The following is an 18,716-nucleotide window of genomic DNA, read 5'->3' on the forward strand; positions in this document are numbered from 1 at the left end:
AAAACCTGGTTCAATGTACATATGAGTAGCTAACAGCTGTTTTTAAGGGGACCTATTATGTTTTTTTGTACTTTGTGTCTTATATTTAAAATTACAATAAAAAGATGTTAATATTAAACATGGCCAAATTTTCTAGTAATTAGGTAAACATATGTAGAAATAATCCCTGTTAGCAAAATTCTTGGTTTCAGACCATTCTGAACATTTCCAACTGTTTTTTTTTTTTTTTGCCCTTGTTACAGTTATGTGATCATCTGCTCCAGGCACGCTACTGCAAGTGTTAACATACGTAACCTACACGGCTACATCAAGGTACATGCTAATGTCTGGAAAACACATCAGTTTGGTTGCTAATGTTGTTAATTTCTCCCTGCTTAAGAATCATATTCCTGCCGGAACATGTTTGGATTTGATCAGAAGCTTTTATTGTTGCCTTTATCTGTAAAAAGGTACGACTATTCTCCATTACAGTCATTCCTCAGCTGCAATAAAGTGGTCCAGGGATGATGTTTTTTCGTAGGCCTATGGAGAAGTTGGTGTCACCCTGGTTCCCTCACCAATAAACCTATGGGATTTTCCCGAAAAATCCTTATAGCAGAAAATAAGATCTGTGGAAAATATTTTTAAACATTTATGATACTACGTTTTTTTTCATCAAGATAAACTTCATATATTTAGGATTTATGCAGACTAAATGCATTGCCAAAAGTAAAAAGCCAATATTAGGCTACTAAATTAATTACACCAAAGTCGCATGGCTTGACATCTTTACCACAACAAGGCTGTAAGACCGTGTTTGTCGTGTCTTGGAGCGATAATGTTTGGTAGTCTAATTTAGCCACTATTTTATGTTGTGGAACAAAATGTGAACGTCTCTTAAGCTTGTGTTCAACACAGACTTTATTTCAGACATCAAACCAAAAACCCATTCAAACCACCCAATGACTTCAAGATGGGGAGACCTGGTGTGATAAATGCTATCTAATTTCTGGGTTTTAGGACTAATTCTCGCGGTTCCATGATGGCACAGCATGGCCAAGATAGACCCAGAAAAGCTGAGACCAATCAGAGAGGACTGGGCTTTTTTGGGAGGGAGCCTTAAAGAGACAGTTGCTAAATAAAGCAACCTCAGACAGAGGGAGAATACAAGTGTATCAGCACAGACAGTAAAGCATGAAGAAATGTTCCAGCAGAAACATTAAGTACAATTATAAACCTGCAAATGAGTATAATAGATCCTCTTGAAGGCAATAAAAAAAAAATGTGAACGGAATCCTTTAAATTAATTCAGGCGTTTTAAAGATTTAAAGTTTGTCGGTATCTGTACTATTCATATTTTGTCATGTAACTGTAAAATGTGAAAAGTGCTTGTGTGCATGTGAGCGAATATTATGTTTGTCTGTGTGTGAGTGTGTGTATGTGTGGGTTGCCATAAATTACTCTGTGCATCCACACATCCCTGTTTGCTTTGTGATTTGTCACGTAAACTCAGTTATGGTTGGACATGTTAACCCGGAGGCTTTATGAGCGAGATTGAGCAGAGTCATAATAGCTGTCTGAAAACTGATAGCTATGCTCTCACCACCTGCCTCCACCAACTACAAAATGTCCACATTTGCAGACAGTGCCAAAATGTGATGACTGGAAATAACTGCAAAAGAAATCACAGAAGGCAATGGAAGTATTCTGTGGGTTATATTCCAACCCTTGTGAATAGTGTCTACCTATGTCGATTCTAGAAAATTGCACATTGTAAAGATTAAATTTACTCAAATGAAACTGACTTCCTCTCCCAGGAGGTTCTCAGTGGTGCTGGCCATGTGAGGTTTGCATGCAAACAAGTATTAAGACCTGTATTGGAAAAAGTCCAAAGGTATCATCAGCTTTCCAAAGACAGCTGTTTTTTTTTAGGTTGCACAGAAACAAAACGGTTAATAGAGTGACAGCTTGGCAGCAGGCAGCGCAGCAGAGATCTTATAAGGATAAAGGACGGTTATTGTGGGTGAATTTATATCTCACTTGGGCTCAGTTTAAATCAGTTTTGGCTCTGCTTTATAACAAAAACATATCTATGTGTCTTATAGGGCATGGCCTTTTTCTCTATGTAGATTTGGATGTAACGGAAAATAGAGTCCCATATTTTTTTCCCGTTTTTCCTTATGCAAAGTAAGAGTCTAAGGATAGAGGGATTTATATATGTCCTCATTTTAAAGCTCTCTGAGGAAAGTTTGGGTCTTCAAAAATAAAATTGATATGAATTGACGAGTATTCATTAGGAACACAAGGCATGCAAAATTCTTTGAAAATTGAAATTGTTTGATAGTAAGAATGTATCAGTAGTCAAAGAACTTTTTTAATCCTATACTTGCAACAGCAACCACACCCTGTAAAATACTCTTACAAGTAAAAGTCCTGCATTGAAAGTGTTATCTAAGTTAAATACCACTATTACTAATAAAATGTACTGTAGTATCAAAACTACCCAATGCAAAAGACCCTTGTGAATTTACATTAAATTATCAGATTTCTATGAGTTGATATATTCAGCAGCATTTTCCTGTTGTAGTTGCTTAAGGTGATTCTAGTTTTAAACGCCTTTATATTATTTTCATTATTGATCAGATCAATCAGTAATAACAATAATTTTAAGCTTATTGGGGTTTTTTTGGGGGGGGGGGGCAAACTAATTGTTTGGTCTGTAATATGCTCTTGTTTTGTTTTACACTGTTTACATTTAAGTTAAAGGGGAATGTATTATTGCTCTCTTCAAAGCCAGACTCCACTGACAAAAACGATAATTTTACATTGCAGAAAACAGAAGCTGCTGGACTATCACTGCCTTGATCTGTTTGACTATGTTATTGCGTGACTTTGATGAATTTAGACTAACCAAATGCACACAATAATACAAACTAACTAACTGAACAAGGCAGCAGTTGACCCGCAGTTCCCATATTCAACGAGGTAAAATTTGTGTTTTTGTCAATAGTCAGGCTGTGAAGACAACAACGTTTTACTCTTAGTTTATTTCTCTGAAAGAGCTGTTTTTTCAGGAAGGGTTGAGTATATGACTGGATTAATAAGAGTGGGATTGTACTGTACAAGTTGTGTGTGTGTTTATAAACGGATGTTTAAATTTAGTTTCACTGTTGGTAAACCCTGACCCCTATAACCTAAATTCATCAAGAATATTCTTTTCTTTTTTTGGATTCTTCATTTACCATGGAGGCATATGAGAAAACCAAAGTTTTCTCCCCAAATTCAATGTAACACCGGGTAGAGTAATTGATATATAAAGGATTATTTGAAGGGTGAGGTATTCCTTTAAACATAGAATCCGAGTAAATGGTTACACCCTACAACAGCAATATATTATCTCTTCTGGCATGAATGGGTCATTACTATGAAATAAGAAGCCTGAAATAACAAACAGCAAGTCATGATCAAGTGCACATTCACACTCTCAAAGCCCAGCAGCACACACGCACACACACACACACACATACACACACACACATACCTGCATGTAATGGTGAGTGTTTCGTGAACTGGAATTACTAGGTCGTCTTTGGCACTGTCAAGGATGGGTGGAGTCATAGAAAAGCCAATCACCAGACCTGAGGGAACAAAAGGGGCAACTGCATTAGATTCATGTTACACAGGTCAGTCAGGACCTAGTGGTTTTGACAGAGCTGCTGGTAGGCTGTCAAATCTCCCAAACACATCTGGAATCTGACATCCGACACGACAGCAGCTCAGACAGCACGTTGTTCATTACATTTACAAGCTGTAAGGCAATCTGCGGGCAAAGCACTCAGTCCCTCACACTGAGAAACACCCAGACAGAGAAATCATGGCTGATGCTGCTCGGAGCTCCCTGCTTCCACCTCTGAAATGGCCACAAAGACCATTTGCCCTTGATCCATTACCGATGCATTTACTTCAGCGACTTGGTTAATACGGCCGGCCTAGAATGTCATTACCGTCCCAGAGTCCCCTCAGGGTGCTATTAGCGCTTAGTCAGACTCCACACCTACAGTCTATCATATATAAAAGTGTCACCATGACTTATGCCCCACCTGGATACCATTAGAGATGAAAACACACACAGAGCGATAGCACAGGGGGTGTATGAAGGTTGAGAGGCTTTCTTTGCATTTATGAAAGCAAATGATGACCATTTTTCACATCAGACTGCAACTGTGTTTCCTTAAAAATCATTGTGATATGTGTGCAGTATTCAATGCGCTGCAAAACAAACAAAGTAGGAGAAACTATTCAAGGACAAAGCAACTTAAACACCTAAAAGCCTATATTAAATACTGTCATATTTTAAACACTATTCTCTCATAGACAGACATTTTTAACGTCACTGACTTGCACATTTTCAAGCATCCGTATTACAGACAACAGGCAAGACAATGGACTTCAGCACTGGCAACAGTAAAGCAGCAAGAATGATTAAACAATACTTTTATTAATTGCCAAGAAAATGATAAGTGTAAACAGGAAGAAGCAAAATCCTCTTCCATAACTTAGTGGTTGCAAAGACTGAAATGAGTTTACACAATAGAACAAATGACTGCAAGTCTGCAATAAAAAAGGACACTTTTATACAAAGAAAGGGTTGTTTTATACTGTATCTAGGTGTTAAATCAAGTGAGATGGGTACCATGGAAAATGCTATTGTTACGGTCACCTATAATTGACCGTAACAATAACTGCTGCAAATGCCCCCTTTTGTAAATATCTGTCTTTATTTATTTCTTAATTTTTTTTTCTTCTCTGAATATTTTTTATCCATTATTATTATTATTATTATTATTAGTAGTAGTAGTAGTAGTAGTAGTAGTATTAGTATCTTTTAAAAAAAAAGAGTTTCACAAAAAAAAAAAGAATGCTTTCACAACAGTTAGTCGAGACCTCATGCCAATCAAAACCCACGGCTGAGGACAGCTGCGATTCTTGTACACAAACCTCATTCCTCCAACACATCCTGCTGCCCAGAGAGCACAATAGAGCAAGGTTATTCTCATGTAAATATTTTGTTAATCGTGTTTACAGTCAAGGCTGATCCCAGTGGAAGGAGACTAATCAGCCTGGGTTCTTTCCAACACTGCAAACAATCAGAAACTCAAAGGTACCCTTAACTTTGAGACGTCAGTCCTGAATACAGTAAAGTGAAAGTAATTGGAAACTTTTACAAGATCGAAAGCTTGTATTTTATTTGACCTTTCTTTGAGCTCTTTCTGTGTTTTTCTACTTCAGTTAGACACACCTTGGACTGACTTTATTTAAGCACTCTCCAAAACAAAAGAGGAAACTTTGCTTTCAATAAATATTGAGGAGCCAATCTTTTTTTTTTACACTGTGGCATTACAATAACCAAGGCTGCATTGCATTCAGCTATATTTATTTTGATAAAATCTACTCTAAATGAAAAAGAATTAATTTAAATGTAGAGTAGTTATGCAAGAATTATAAAGAAAAACTTGATGGATTTTTTTCTTTTAACATTTCCCCCTTTGTTCGGGGGCCCTGAGATCACCAACTTCCTGACACATTTGCCGCATTTAGAAAAAGCTCTGCAGAAGCTCACACAACAACAGAAGTGTTTCTAATGGACACAAAGTGCTTAATATAGCTTGGACAACGTTGGTATTTTAATTGTTTTTGGCTTATAAAGTTCATGATGTCAGCTGTCCATCATTTGTGTTGAAAATATGTTAGAGACTTATGGCTTCTTATTTTTGCATAGTTATTCCCCAATTCAGATATTATTGCAGATTGCAGATTGGCTGTTAATGTGTTGCTAATTATTAGCTTACCAACATAAACAATCCAATTTATTAAACACGCTAACATTATGTTAGCATGTTAGCTGGCTATACATTAATAGTTTAGAGCCCATGATAGGGTACAAGCAATTTTAACTAGAGTTTCATGACATGACAGTTCAGCAGTTGTTCAGTAGTAAGTAATTTGGTAATAAAAGCAGGTGATGGTTAATCGACTAATTTCCAATTGGAGGATATTAAGACTATTTAGGTAACTTTGCCTAAATAACTTTGCTTGAATTTGCAGCCTAATAATAAGCACAAGGCTAACGATACATTAAAAGCAGACAATAAGTGTGTCTCAGCCATGTGCATCACTTTTAGTCCCCCTGGAATCAGTTTCATTGCTGCAAGCTTCATGTAGCACTTTTTCTGAATGGTGCTAGTGTACTGTGAAATTGACGTTTCGTGTGTCGTCATGTTGGTGAAGATGATTCATTATTTGCTTGTGTAGTGTCTATTTGCATAGTATTCGGAGCCATTGTACTTTTAGCACGTCATGTCAATATTATATAATTGTATTTCTTATAGGAATAATCTGGCATTTTGGGAAATATTCTCTTGGCTTTAAGAAGTCACTCTCTGTGGTTTCTGCTGATTGATTGGCAACTTTACACTGACCAAATTTCCTTTTTTTTGGTGGTTTAAAAAAAATGCAATATATAACATGTTAAAAAGTGAGCTCTTGGGTTGCTGGTAGGAAAATCACACATATTTTACAAATTTAAGTCTGTTTACATGTATTGGAGAATACTGCATACAGTATGTGAATAAAGTTGTATAAAGCCTTTTGCACCTCCAGAGGAGCTGTGTAAAATCTGATCAAATCCGCTCATTATCCCTGCTTGAAGCTAGTTGCTCAAGGCTCCAATAATAATAGTAATAATAATATTTTTTTTTATTATATGTATTGTTCTTTAAAAGGTATTCAAAAGCACTTTACATGTGAATAAAGACAGTAACAAAAAAACAGTAAAATCAATAACAGTGAAAACTACAGCCACAGATGGCAGATTTAAGTGGGTGGGTTTTGTGTGCAGTTTTGAAAGAGGTGAGTGAGAGAAAAGGTCAATGAGAGAGAGGGAAGGGTAAGGGCAGCAATAGGTGAGAGAGGAGGCTGGCATATGCGAATCTGACAATGAATGCTGCAAGTAGGAGGATGTCAGTGTAGGAGGTCAGTGCGATAGAAGGAGGTCAGGTTATGAAGGGCGTTGTAGGAAATGAGTAGAATTTTGATCTGGACTCTTTGTTGAATAAGGAGCCATTGGAGGTTTTGAAAGACTGAGGTAATGTGATCTCTGGAGTAGGTGAGCAGACGGGTAGCTGAGTTTTAGGTTTTATGTAGTTTTTCAAGAATTTTGGTTTGTGCTGTACGGAGAGCCATTGCAGAAGTCAAGTCATGAGGCGATGAAGGTCAAAATGAGCATTTCAGTTGCTGAGAAGGATGGACAGAGAAGGGTAATGTTTATAACATGAGATATGAAAAGAAAAAATCAGTTAAGGCACATTCAAAGGACAGGGTTTGATCAAAGAAGGTACCAAGGTTAAAAATATGTGTGGAAACAGGAATAGTGGAGCCACCAATGCAAAAGGAGAATTTATGGCAGGATTCAAATTCTGTTGTATTTGAGAAGTTAGGTTGGCTTCCAGGATTTTATATCTGTGCGGCAGTTTGTGGAGATGGAGTGAATGATGGCAGTAAAGGATCTGGTGATTTATGGTGATTTCAGTGGAGCAGACTGGGTCAAGGATGTGCCCACATGTACGAGTGGGGAAGTTTAAGTGAGTGAGGTTGACGCAAACAAACAAAGGTTTTATTAATTACTGCTAGCACAACACACCCCAAACAGTCAGCATCTGAGTTGCATTGTGGGTAATGTAGGTGACAAATTATGCCAAGGAAGAAGCATGTGTGTAAAAAATGGCTATGGTGCATCAGTTATTCTTATGTGCTTTATTATTACTGGTTTTGAACCTCGTAAGGCTAAGCCACGCGGAACTGACATCAAATAACTAGTGGCAATGAAGGCTGACTGACTCATATCGCCTGTATAACCCTGGAAGACTACATACAACCAACGGCCAACAAGCACGTACGTTCTGCGCCTGGGAGGAGATAATTCTCCATGCCAGCAGGCGGTCATTCATATTAGTATTTTCTTAAACATGTTAAGAAAACAGAACTCGCAGATCTCCTAACTTAATCACTGGCTAAATCTTCTCGTCATGATCCAGGTAAGTCAGACTAACTTGGTTTACTGAAGCTGTTAACACTTAGAAAGAACAAGATAATTTCACTTGTCTGTTGGAAGTTGCACAAACTTCACAAAATTAAGTAAATACAGCTAAATTTCAAGTAAACTTAATAATTAGTTATAAACACAAATAACAGTTATATAACACAAATTGAGATTTATATTTACTTTCCTTTTTCAAGGCAATTGGTTTCCAAGATTATTTTAATTAGGATCAACTTGTAAGATTTTACAGTGCAAAAGGACAGATTCAAGACGCTAGTTAGCCCTTTAGCACATTAACAATACAACCCAATGTTAGAACAAAGGATATTTTCCATACACTGGCAAATAACAAAATTATGAACCGTTTCTGATTTCACTCACTCCCAACGCCCATTCAACATTCAAAAATTAGGGCAACATTGGTCAAACAATGTTCATCTCTGCTGGGGATCACAAACAACAAAACCACCAACCGCCTGTTTCTGTCTTTGCTCAGATATTAAATGTTATATTGTGCGCATTTAAAACCAACATCATCAAAAAAAGACAACACTTGTATGTATGTGAACTATGACAACTTTCTTGCCATGCTGACAGTGGGAAGTGGCGGCAGCCCATGAATCATTCCCAGTTTGGCTCCCAGCAGGGTATTCCTTCCTTACTCTTTCAGAGATCTTTAACTCTTGCCCCAGAGGAGAAGAAAAGTTTTCCAAATGTATTGTCTTAGCTCAGATGTGAACCCTCCACCGACTTCGGTCCCATCGCCACCCGTCTGCAACACAACACAGCTTTGTCTACTCTTCCTCACACCTGAAATGCTGTTAAGCCAAACAGTTGGCAGTGTTGAAGAAACATACAGAGGCCAACACGGAGGCCCCCAAAGAGCTACAGACAAGGGGAAAGTGTGAAAGCAAATTCCTGTCACGACAGCTCACATCTTCACTATTTTAGGAACAGCATATTTTATTTCACACACGAGAACGAGAGAGATCACCTCCTTTAGTCATAGCTCGATCTTGACGCATAGCAAGTATAGCAGACAAATGAACACTCAATCTCTCACACCTTCCTGTTAAGATTTCAGTCCCTAGACCTAAATGTTTCCCTATAAATGGAGACCCTGTTTCAAAGCCTGGGAGCTTGTATTTTACTGTAGGACACTCAAATAGCTGGCAAACCTAGTGTGAGAGGTAGAGTTAGAATAAAAATTCACTTTCTGTCTTGACAAGTAATCTTATATTTAATGTACTGAATGACTATCTGTATTGTGTTAGGGGTCGCTCATAAGAATTATCACTTGACTCTACAGTTCACTTTCAGCTCTTTGGAGCTTTTTAGCTTATTTCAGCTCATTGTTTCAGTTTGCTGGCCTGCAACTTACTCTTGATTTACTCTTGCGACTCTCAGCTGTTCTCGATAATAAAAGCTCTGGTACTTTGTATTACCTGTGCAACATATAACAGCAAACAGGCAAAGTTTGCGACTATCTGGTGAACATAATGCAGCACTCCGCAACTAAAGGAACAGATATTTCCCTCAGGAGTTGGAGGCAATAAAAACCGAGCAAAATCAGAGTGAATATCAGACTTACATTTGTTGAATGGACAGAAACACAAATCCAAAATCTAAATGCTTATGTTGCTCTGTTAGATGCATAACTTTAACAGTTTGCAAACAACTTTATAAGGTGATGGTATGTCAATGTGTAGTAGTAGTGTTGCTTTAAAGGAGGCTGCCATCACCAGAAATGTATTAACATTTGGGATGAGACACAGGGACATGATTTAACCCAACAGTTGGCCTTTGTTGCCACCAGGTCTTTGATGTCGGTTTGGTGTGTCTGGGGATTTACTTTGAAAAGCAAAGGTGAAAGTAGTGTTACAGCAACAAAAAAACTTCTTCAAAGGGAGGTCAAGGTGGATTTTTGGGCTGTGTGCATCCTGTTCTCGACCAGCAGTCATGGTGATTTGTTTTCACGACTACAATCGTTACCTAACCTTTCCTAAGAAGATTTAGTTGCCTGATCTTTAACAAACCTTAACAATGAAAGTTGCAGATCAGAAAAAATCAGAAAATTTTCAGAAAAATACAAAAGAGATTTTAACACATGGCCTATATATATGCTATTATTTTTGTGGAGCCTCAAGAAATAGGGAATGTCCACAAAAACCTTGGTTACTTTCTATTAGGCCACTATAGAGAGCATCCTTACTGTTAGCATACTGGTGGAATTTGGCAGCCTCTCAGAACAACACCCCAAACAACTGAGGAGGACAGTATAAATGTCTCCAGAAATCATAGGAACATCATTTCCACAGATTCAAGACATTTACACCTCCTGCGGCAGAAAGAGGGCCCAAACTATTATGGAGGATACCAGCCATCATTCCTCATTCCTCTCCTCACAGTTAACGCCTACAGAGCATCAGAGCTAGGACCAGCCACATCAAAGACAGCATTCATCCCCAGGCGGTTAGATTACTGAACAGCGAGGACTTAAATAACTCACAGTGTTGTGGGACATATCAGACACATAATAGAACCTTCAATTTTTTTAAATGTTGTAGGACTAAAGTTTTAAGGGCAGATGCAAGGGCAGATGCATTTCATTGCATTTGAATGTGCAATTGTATTTTGTACAATTAGGTGTTATTTCAACACAGAGGTGGACACATATAAAAGAGGGGATTTGGGAGTCCTTTTAGACATCAAAAGGACCCCCCTTTTGATGTCCCTCCCCCTCCCCCTCCAAGACATCTACACCTGTATGTATTCCACAGTAAACACAATATGGATTGAAAATATCTCTGAGGAATTTCATGGGGAAATATTCAGGAATCCAGTGCACTGGTTGATGTGCAGTAAAATGATTTTTTCTTTCTGGGAGATGTGCACAGTGAGCTGAGACATATTGCTACTGTAGCTGATTCTCAGTGACGGATGCTTCCCTCACAATCAGGTGAGCGATCACCCACTGACAGACAGGATGCAAATTGTAAATCTTTTTGAAATGTCAATACTGACTGCCATGCCCTAAGAGACAAGACTTCAAGATGTTGGAGGTGCATTTTGGGAGGACCTGAACCTGGAAAATATGTATTTACTAAAAAGGGGAAGATTTCAGCTTGTGCTCTTTGAAATGCTCCAGTATAGTAAAATGGGCTGATATGTCTATCACAGTGTCTCACACCCGGGAAGCAGAGAGGGACATCACACCCACATGGAGTCAAGTTAAGAGCTCTTTGAAGTCAAGCAAAACATTTCACAGATGATTCAAACTGATATGATTCAAACATGCTGGTGTACTCTGAGCTCAGTGGTCCCGACATGGTCTAATTCCAGGGTGAGTTTGGGGCTAATGTGCGCCACATTACTTGGCAAGACTTTGGATCTCTTACATATCACTTGTCATGCTAAGTGGCTCTCTCCTAACTGCCAAAGGAGGTGACGCAAAGTCATAACTTAATGTGTGCTGGATTACATGTGGCAGGGGGCCAAAATAGCCACCGACTTCTCTGCAGTCTGGACACTTAGATTGATGACAGGTGGCAATGGGGCTTTTATGTAGTTGACTATCACCCATGATGCTCCAGGAGCTGCTAACTCTTTCCCCCGTTGCTCACAATGATGAAAATGTTTTGCACCGCTTGTCAGTGTCTTCCATATGGATGTGCTGAATAATCTACACACCATGTTTCCAAACAGTGAGACACCAGATATGGTGGCCTGTTATCCTGTCTGCAACATTAATGATTTGAGAAAATATATAATCCCATTAAGCAATTGTTTGTCTTCCGTCAAATATAATTAAAAGCACACGTTGCTCCGATGTACAGCTATGTGAAATGAATGCCAAAGTAAACCAACACATCAATTCATACAAGTTCGTGACTGATAGCATATCTTGTCGTGATAATAAACACATTTTCCCGCTGTGACCTTTCATGCTGCGTTTCTTGACAGATTGTTATGACTGTTCATCACTCAGTAAGCTCATTTATCTTAATATGCATTAAACAGTGAAGTGCAAGGAGGAGGACGAGGAGGAGGAGGAGGAGGGAGAGAGTCTCCATACATTATACAAGTTCCTCAACAGCAGTTTCAGCTGGAGGACAGTCAGCAGAACCAGTCATGTAGGTGGACAGTGAGTAAGCAAAGCCGCAGCTGTGAACTCTGGTTTAAGGAGACTGTGTTACCCTTCTGTACAGCAAGGGTACTCAGACAAAATGTCTCAGGTCACTCTTAAGTTTAAACTTCAATTTCATTTTCTTTCATTTATTGTATAAGTGACTGTGTTTTAGCGCCTTTGCTACAGTTTATCTTACATTAACTTTAAAGGGGCAGTTCACCCCAAATCTAAATATACTTATTTTCCCTCTTATCTGTAGTTATCAGTCTAGATTGTTTTGGTTTCAGTTGCAAAGTGTAAGAGATATCAGCCATAGATATGTTTGCCATCCCTCCAGTATAATTTAACTAGATGGCACTCAGCTTGTGGTGCTCAAAGCTCAAAAAAATACATTTGAAGAACTCAACAGTAACACCTCTTTGCAGAAATCATGACCAAGTTACTCAAAATAGTCCACAGACCTTGTTGTGAGCAGTTTCATGTAGGAACTATTTGCTTTCTACCAAACCCGCCAACCAAATCAACAAGCATGTAGCTAACTCAATGGCGCTAGGTAAGCTATCAGTAGATGCACACTTCCTCTTGCATGATGATTTGGTTGGCAGTAGTGTTGCACAGTATACCAACATTTAAAAAAGTTAAAAAACTATTGAAATACAATGTACGGCCCAACTTTTGTTACTTGTCATTTGTCAAAAATGTCTTTGGTATAAGTGATCGAGAGAGGGTGGCAGTCAAAGTAACTGAGGTTGTGCAGTTTATGGTTCATGGTTTTGCAACAAAATTTGATCAGCCTTTGTGGATATTCTGTTTCTGATCTAGATATCAAGTACTGAATCATTATCATTCCAGTTTCAAGTATCATTTCAGCATCGAGTATCATAATACTAACTAGCTTTCCATATCATTTATTTGGGACAACACTAGTGGGCGAATGTAGTGCATTTGAAAGAGAACAGTTCCTAAGTTATTCAAATATATATTTTTTGGCACTTTGAGCACCACAAGCTGATTGCCATCTAGTTCCATTACACTGAAGAGAAGGCAGAAATCACTGTGGCCAATGTCTCCAACACTCAGTAACTCACACCAGAGCAATCCTGATTGATAAATAGCACCACAGATAAGAGGATAAATATGTATTTTTTGATTTTGGGGAGAACTGTCCCTTTAAGTCACTGGCTTCCACTCATTTCTGTAAGATATGAAAATCAATCAGTTAATGAACTGTTGAATCCTGCTTGAGTTGTGTAACCTATCACAGTGAATCTCTTGCCTATGTTTGTTTTGTCAGTTTGTTGTTGTTGCAAAGTGAAGATTGATTTGAAAAGCATGCGCTGCGCTAACTCATCATGACAGTGTAACTTTGACAAAAAATAAAGTTGTTGTTTGTTGTAACAGATTACATCACTACAGGTGTGCAGAGTATGATAATCATTATTATTGTTATGTTGTTGTTTATTTTACATAACAGACATTAATGGAAGCTTATGGCTGTCTGGCAGGTCAGAACAATAAATTAAAAAAGTAAAAACACAACAGCCTGGTAAATGGTAGGTATGAATGTAATCTGTTGAAAATGGGAAAAAATATGCAAAATTGCTGGTATGGCCCACTATTAAAAATATTTTTCTGTGACTTACAACATCTGACAGATAAACATCTATCCATTCAGAATGATTGCTTGGCCTGAAAACTCAAACGGATGGTGATTGGCTTTTCGGCAAACCCCTTATTAATGTGAGCAGGGGGAAGAGAGCCAAAAAAATATTTGAGCTGGGTTCACCCCTTTTCCCATGCATTCCAGCTGGTGGTGCAGAGATAAGCAGCAGCTTTTGAGTGATTAGTTTCAACCAACAAAAAGCAACATCACATTTTAACCTACAAAGATAAAACACAATATTTGCAGAGTTGACTCACTCGTTCTGTTATCGTATGATTACACAGTGCATAAACACAAACCTTCAGATGTGCAAAATCCTTCAGACAGATAAACGCTGCATTAACAGGCTCTGCTTTGACAGTAAATTGCTCATCTTGTAACCAATTTCCTATTTCTCAATTACTTAAAAACTCTCCATGTTCACAATACCCGACTGATATTCAGGGATTGACAAAAATAAATCAATAATTACAGAGGATTTTTTAAAAAGAACTTTATACAGGCATTCATGGTTTTGTCTGAGGGAAACAGCAAACTGAATGTGTCCTTGTAAAAACTTAACATTGCTCTTGCGAAATGCAATTTCCCTGTTGTTGTGAAAAGTCATTCTCATTGTGGGAGTAATGTGTGTACCCTGCACCAGCTCCAGCTAGTTCTGCCTGGCAAACATGAAGGTCTGAGTGGCCTAAAAAAACTTTTCAGGCTGATTTTTCTTTGAAATGGTTATAGAAGAGGGAATGAAGTGCTTTGGTGGATAAAATGATACACCTATAAGGATGAGGCATGTGAAAAATTGCCAATCATATGACAGCAGTCACAGAGAGATATTGGACACATGGGTTCACACAGCTGGCCTTCCTGCCTTCTCTGTGCTGCATGCCTGTGTCATGATGGAAGCGTCAGCTGTACATATATGTGAGCTAAATGCCGGAAGTCAGAATTTTTAATGGAAAATTGTGCCCGTTCACTCAGTATGTGCATCAAGCTGCACTTCGTTGTGTCAGCTTCACATACCTGGTTAAGGGGCAATTGAAATGTTCAAACAGCATGCCAGAAGAACATCAGCAGCAGCTCTTTATTTAGACAAGAAGGGCCAGAATACAGAGAGGTGAACAGCTACATCTGAAAATGGTGAAACAATTAAGTGCTGTAAAATACAACAAATATTTATTTTTTTTAAAAGGTAAAAAAAAAAAAAAAAGCATTATTCCAATTTATTTTGAAGCTGAAGCCTGTTGTGCTTAAAAGGCTGTACTGTCTCAGTTTGGACGTTCAATATGAATATTAGACTAATTTGTTCCTTTTTGAACAGGGTTTGGCTAAACGTGAGAGGGAAGTTCATGTAATATAGTAACCAAGCAAAATTAGCCCACCGACCTCATGTGTGCTAATGACGAATTGAAAATGTGCAACAGCATTGACTGACGACACTAGATATACTAAAAAAAAGTCAGAAACTATATCGTAAGTTGCTCTGAGCTGTAAATTCGTCACCTCTAAGCAGAAGGCAGAAGATAATATTATCTCAGAGCCTGAACGAGCAAAGCCTCTCTTCATCGAGGCAGCTACCTCCGTCTATCTCAGACTTACCCTGGGTCTGGATCCACAGCGGCCTGTACCGGAGAGTAGTATGAAAGCAAGAAGCACTCAGCCTTCAACAAAACTCTGGGGACTAAAACGTCAAGTACACTGAACACTGTCTAACAAAAAAATCACTGCTCAACTGATTATTTGAATCTCAGTCTTTCAGGGGGGTAGCCCTAATTTAACTACAAAATCAGTTGATAAAGTCAAGTGGTTTAAGGTAAATATCACATAAGCGCAATGTTTCCTTTTTGTCCGAGCCAGATTGTAAAGAAAAACTGTCTAAAACTTAAAGGAATACTTTAACATTTTGGGAAATATTTTCTTTCTGAATGAGACTTAGATGAGAGGATTAATAAATTACTCTCATGACCATACAGTATATATGGAGTCAGGAGCAAATTTGCATTTCAGGGGATAGTGAAGGAATGACCTGCCCTACTCTCTCTCTGATTTGGTAGTACTCTTAGCCTTCGTTGGTTGGATTGGTTAGGTTTTGGCAAGAGGAGTAAGATTGGTTAGGGTGAGAATGGTGGAGTAAGCTGGTCCTATAAAGAGTAAGGCGGGACAGTCTTTATGCCAAGCTAAACTAACCAAATGTGGGCCGTAGCTACATATTTATTGTACAGACATTAGATTGGAATCAATCTTCTCATCTAATTTTTGCACAGAAAAAACGTGTATTTTCCAAAATAATCCCTTAAAAACAAGAAACCAGCAAAAAATACTGCAGCCAATTCTTTCTAAAATGTAGTGGAGTCACACCAATCAAACAAAGTTTCTACTCAAATCAGGTTCCTTTGCTTGCTGACCCTATTGATGGCTAGAGGTATGTGTGTATGTGTATGTGGGACAGACTGTGTATAAATTTTTAAAACAACAGCGCTCCAGTTTGGCTTCAAACACGAGTCGGGAAATAATGAAAATTTCCAGCTAAACGTAAATCTGCAGAGTTACAGAGGAAATGTTATTTTCTATTAGAGTGTATTATGCGCTTGAGTTATGGCACAATGAACTGCGGAACTGCTCAAGTAAGTGACAGTGTAGTGGTATATACCGCAGATCTTTTACCCATTTAATTACATCTGCGTATGTGTGTTCATTTTATCCTTTACTAAGCTCTGTTCATGGCTCATACTGGTGTTTTTGTCACAGTCACGGAGTTCTGAAACTGGACTACCCAGCCTATAGGACACATGCCGAGTGAAGATAAATCATATGCGCACACTGAAGATGCCAAGCTGCCATAAGACACTCTAAGCCAGTTAAAAATGTAAAGCTTCTCTGACAAGCAGACAGATACAATGCAGGCAGGAGGCGAGAGCATCAAAGGTGCATATGAAGACGAGGACTCCTGTTTCCAGGGCTACGACACGGGGCACATTAAAGCTTGCGTGAAAGCCAGCGCAGTGTTTTTCATTGGGAGCAAATTTCCTGTTTTCTTTATCATGTTCACGCTTCTCCCACTTCCCCTTTTCATGGACAGTGAAGGAGATGTTACCGTTAGTGTTTCCTCGCTCCTCTGTAGTTTTGTCTCTGATCAGTCACATGACAGGAACAGGAAAAGAGGAACCTTGTGTAAACAAATAAAGCTTTTCTCAGAGTTTTAGTCTGGCAAAAAGGATGTGCCGTGGGAGTACAGACGCAGGTTTTCACAGCTATAGTTTTTGTAATTAGGCAGTGGCGCTATACTGTGAAAATGGGTTAAATGACTGGAAAGTACTGAATTTTACTACATAATCAGCTTAGACTTCCCTTCAATAGACGCTTTAAAAAAAAAACAATAGAATGAGACAGCAAATGTATTTACTGGAGCTGAATTTCACTTTTTTTCCACAGGATTGGAGGTCTAAAGAGCAACATGTAGGTGACAGTGCAGACACAGTTATTTCAGTGACACAGTATCTGGCAAATGGCCAAGGCTGGGGAACTCTGAAATAGCCCTGAATGTCCGGCGACGGACGGGAGGCCATGCAGGCCATGGAGCAGACCTGCACTCTGGATGTGGAGTCAGCCGGCCTCAGGCTATAACACACTCCCTGCAGCTCTCTCCCTGAAAGAAATAAAGTCCACTTCCTCTGTCATCTGGACACAAGGCCGGGCCAAAGCCAGGCGACGGACTGACTGGCAGCCTGGCTTTGATTTCATTGTTACTACAGAGGAGGATGACATCCACTCTTTCCCTGTCCTCTCCACTATTAGGGGAGTTAGGCCTTTCCAACATCCTGCCAAAGGAGGGGTGTGAAATTAAGGATGCTGTGACACGCCATCTGGTCCAGCTTCCTATGTTTAAGACCTCTGTCCCTGACTACATCTTCCTGTACCTGCCTCACAGGCACACCGGACAACTCAAGCTCTTCCTCTGTGGCCATCCATTTTTTTTGCGCGTCATCATTTTTATCTGTGAGAAATTGCTTCCCCCGCTGAAACGAGAACAAGCATTATCTGCCATTCTGGTAAATGCTTGGTCCTGACTCCTGGCGATGACACTTTTGCTACAAAACATTGAAAATATATATTTGAGTACAAGCAAATACCAAAGATTACCACAGTCCACGCCTGCTGTGATGGCTCGCACACTCCTAAAACTCACGCTGAGACTGTTCAGAGGCCAAACTTTGAGGAGCCCCATTATTGCTCTTGTTACCTAATTCCTGGAGATTCGGGCCATAAACAGGTCTCTGCTGCCGTGTCAGATGTCCCAGTGAACTAAATCACTGCGGCAGCTTAAGCTGACGCAGAAAACAAGGGCAAAGCAGGGAGTGCAGGGTCAACAAGCTGAATGCCTAAAGGGAGGGAAGCTGGCAATTTCCTCAGGCTTTGCCAATGGACTCTTTCCCATGAACCTCAAGCGACCTCCAATGACAAGGCAAGAGGTATTAGCAACTATTGAAATGCTACACGGACATCCAAGTCACAACCCTGTGCACACACATCTGCCCAAGACAGAGTAGAAAAACTAGCGTAATAGTGATGGTGGCACTGGATAGACTAATAAGTGCTCTAAATGATGCTTGTTTCTAAGCAACACAAGCACTTCGGAGTGTTATAACACCTGTGTCCCAGGATCCAGTTTCTGCCGTCGGAAAATGTGTAGCGTGATCAACCAATAAAGGCAATAGATGCCACAAAGCAATTTCCCTCCAGTATCTGTTAACCCCACTCAAAACAAATATCCTCTAACTGACTATTACAGGTGTTGAATCTCATGTAATTGGCCTAACATTAGCATGTCAAGAGAATTTTTTCCAGTCAATATCTAG

The 18,716-nt window shown here is 39.2% G+C and overlaps 1 protein-coding gene across 2 annotated transcripts in view; it reads right to left on the reverse strand.

Moving 5' to 3' along the window:
• Positions 1-18,716, reverse strand: part of flt4 (fms related receptor tyrosine kinase 4) — a 55,132-nt gene that overhangs the window by 30,008 nt on the left and 6,408 nt on the right. For both annotated transcript variants that reach the window (XM_088081235.1, XM_088081234.1), the window contains exon 2: positions 3,521-3,617. In XM_088081235.1, the coding sequence (XP_087937361.1) occupies positions 3,521-3,617 (97 nt within the window). The remainder of the gene's footprint in view (positions 1-3,520; positions 3,618-18,716) is intronic.

Source organism: Plectropomus leopardus, chromosome 8 (assembly GCF_026936395.1).
Source record: "Plectropomus leopardus strain MGB_pleo_1.0 chromosome 8, ASM2693639v1, whole genome shotgun sequence".
NCBI lineage: Eukaryota > Metazoa > Chordata > Actinopteri > Perciformes > Serranidae > Plectropomus > Plectropomus leopardus.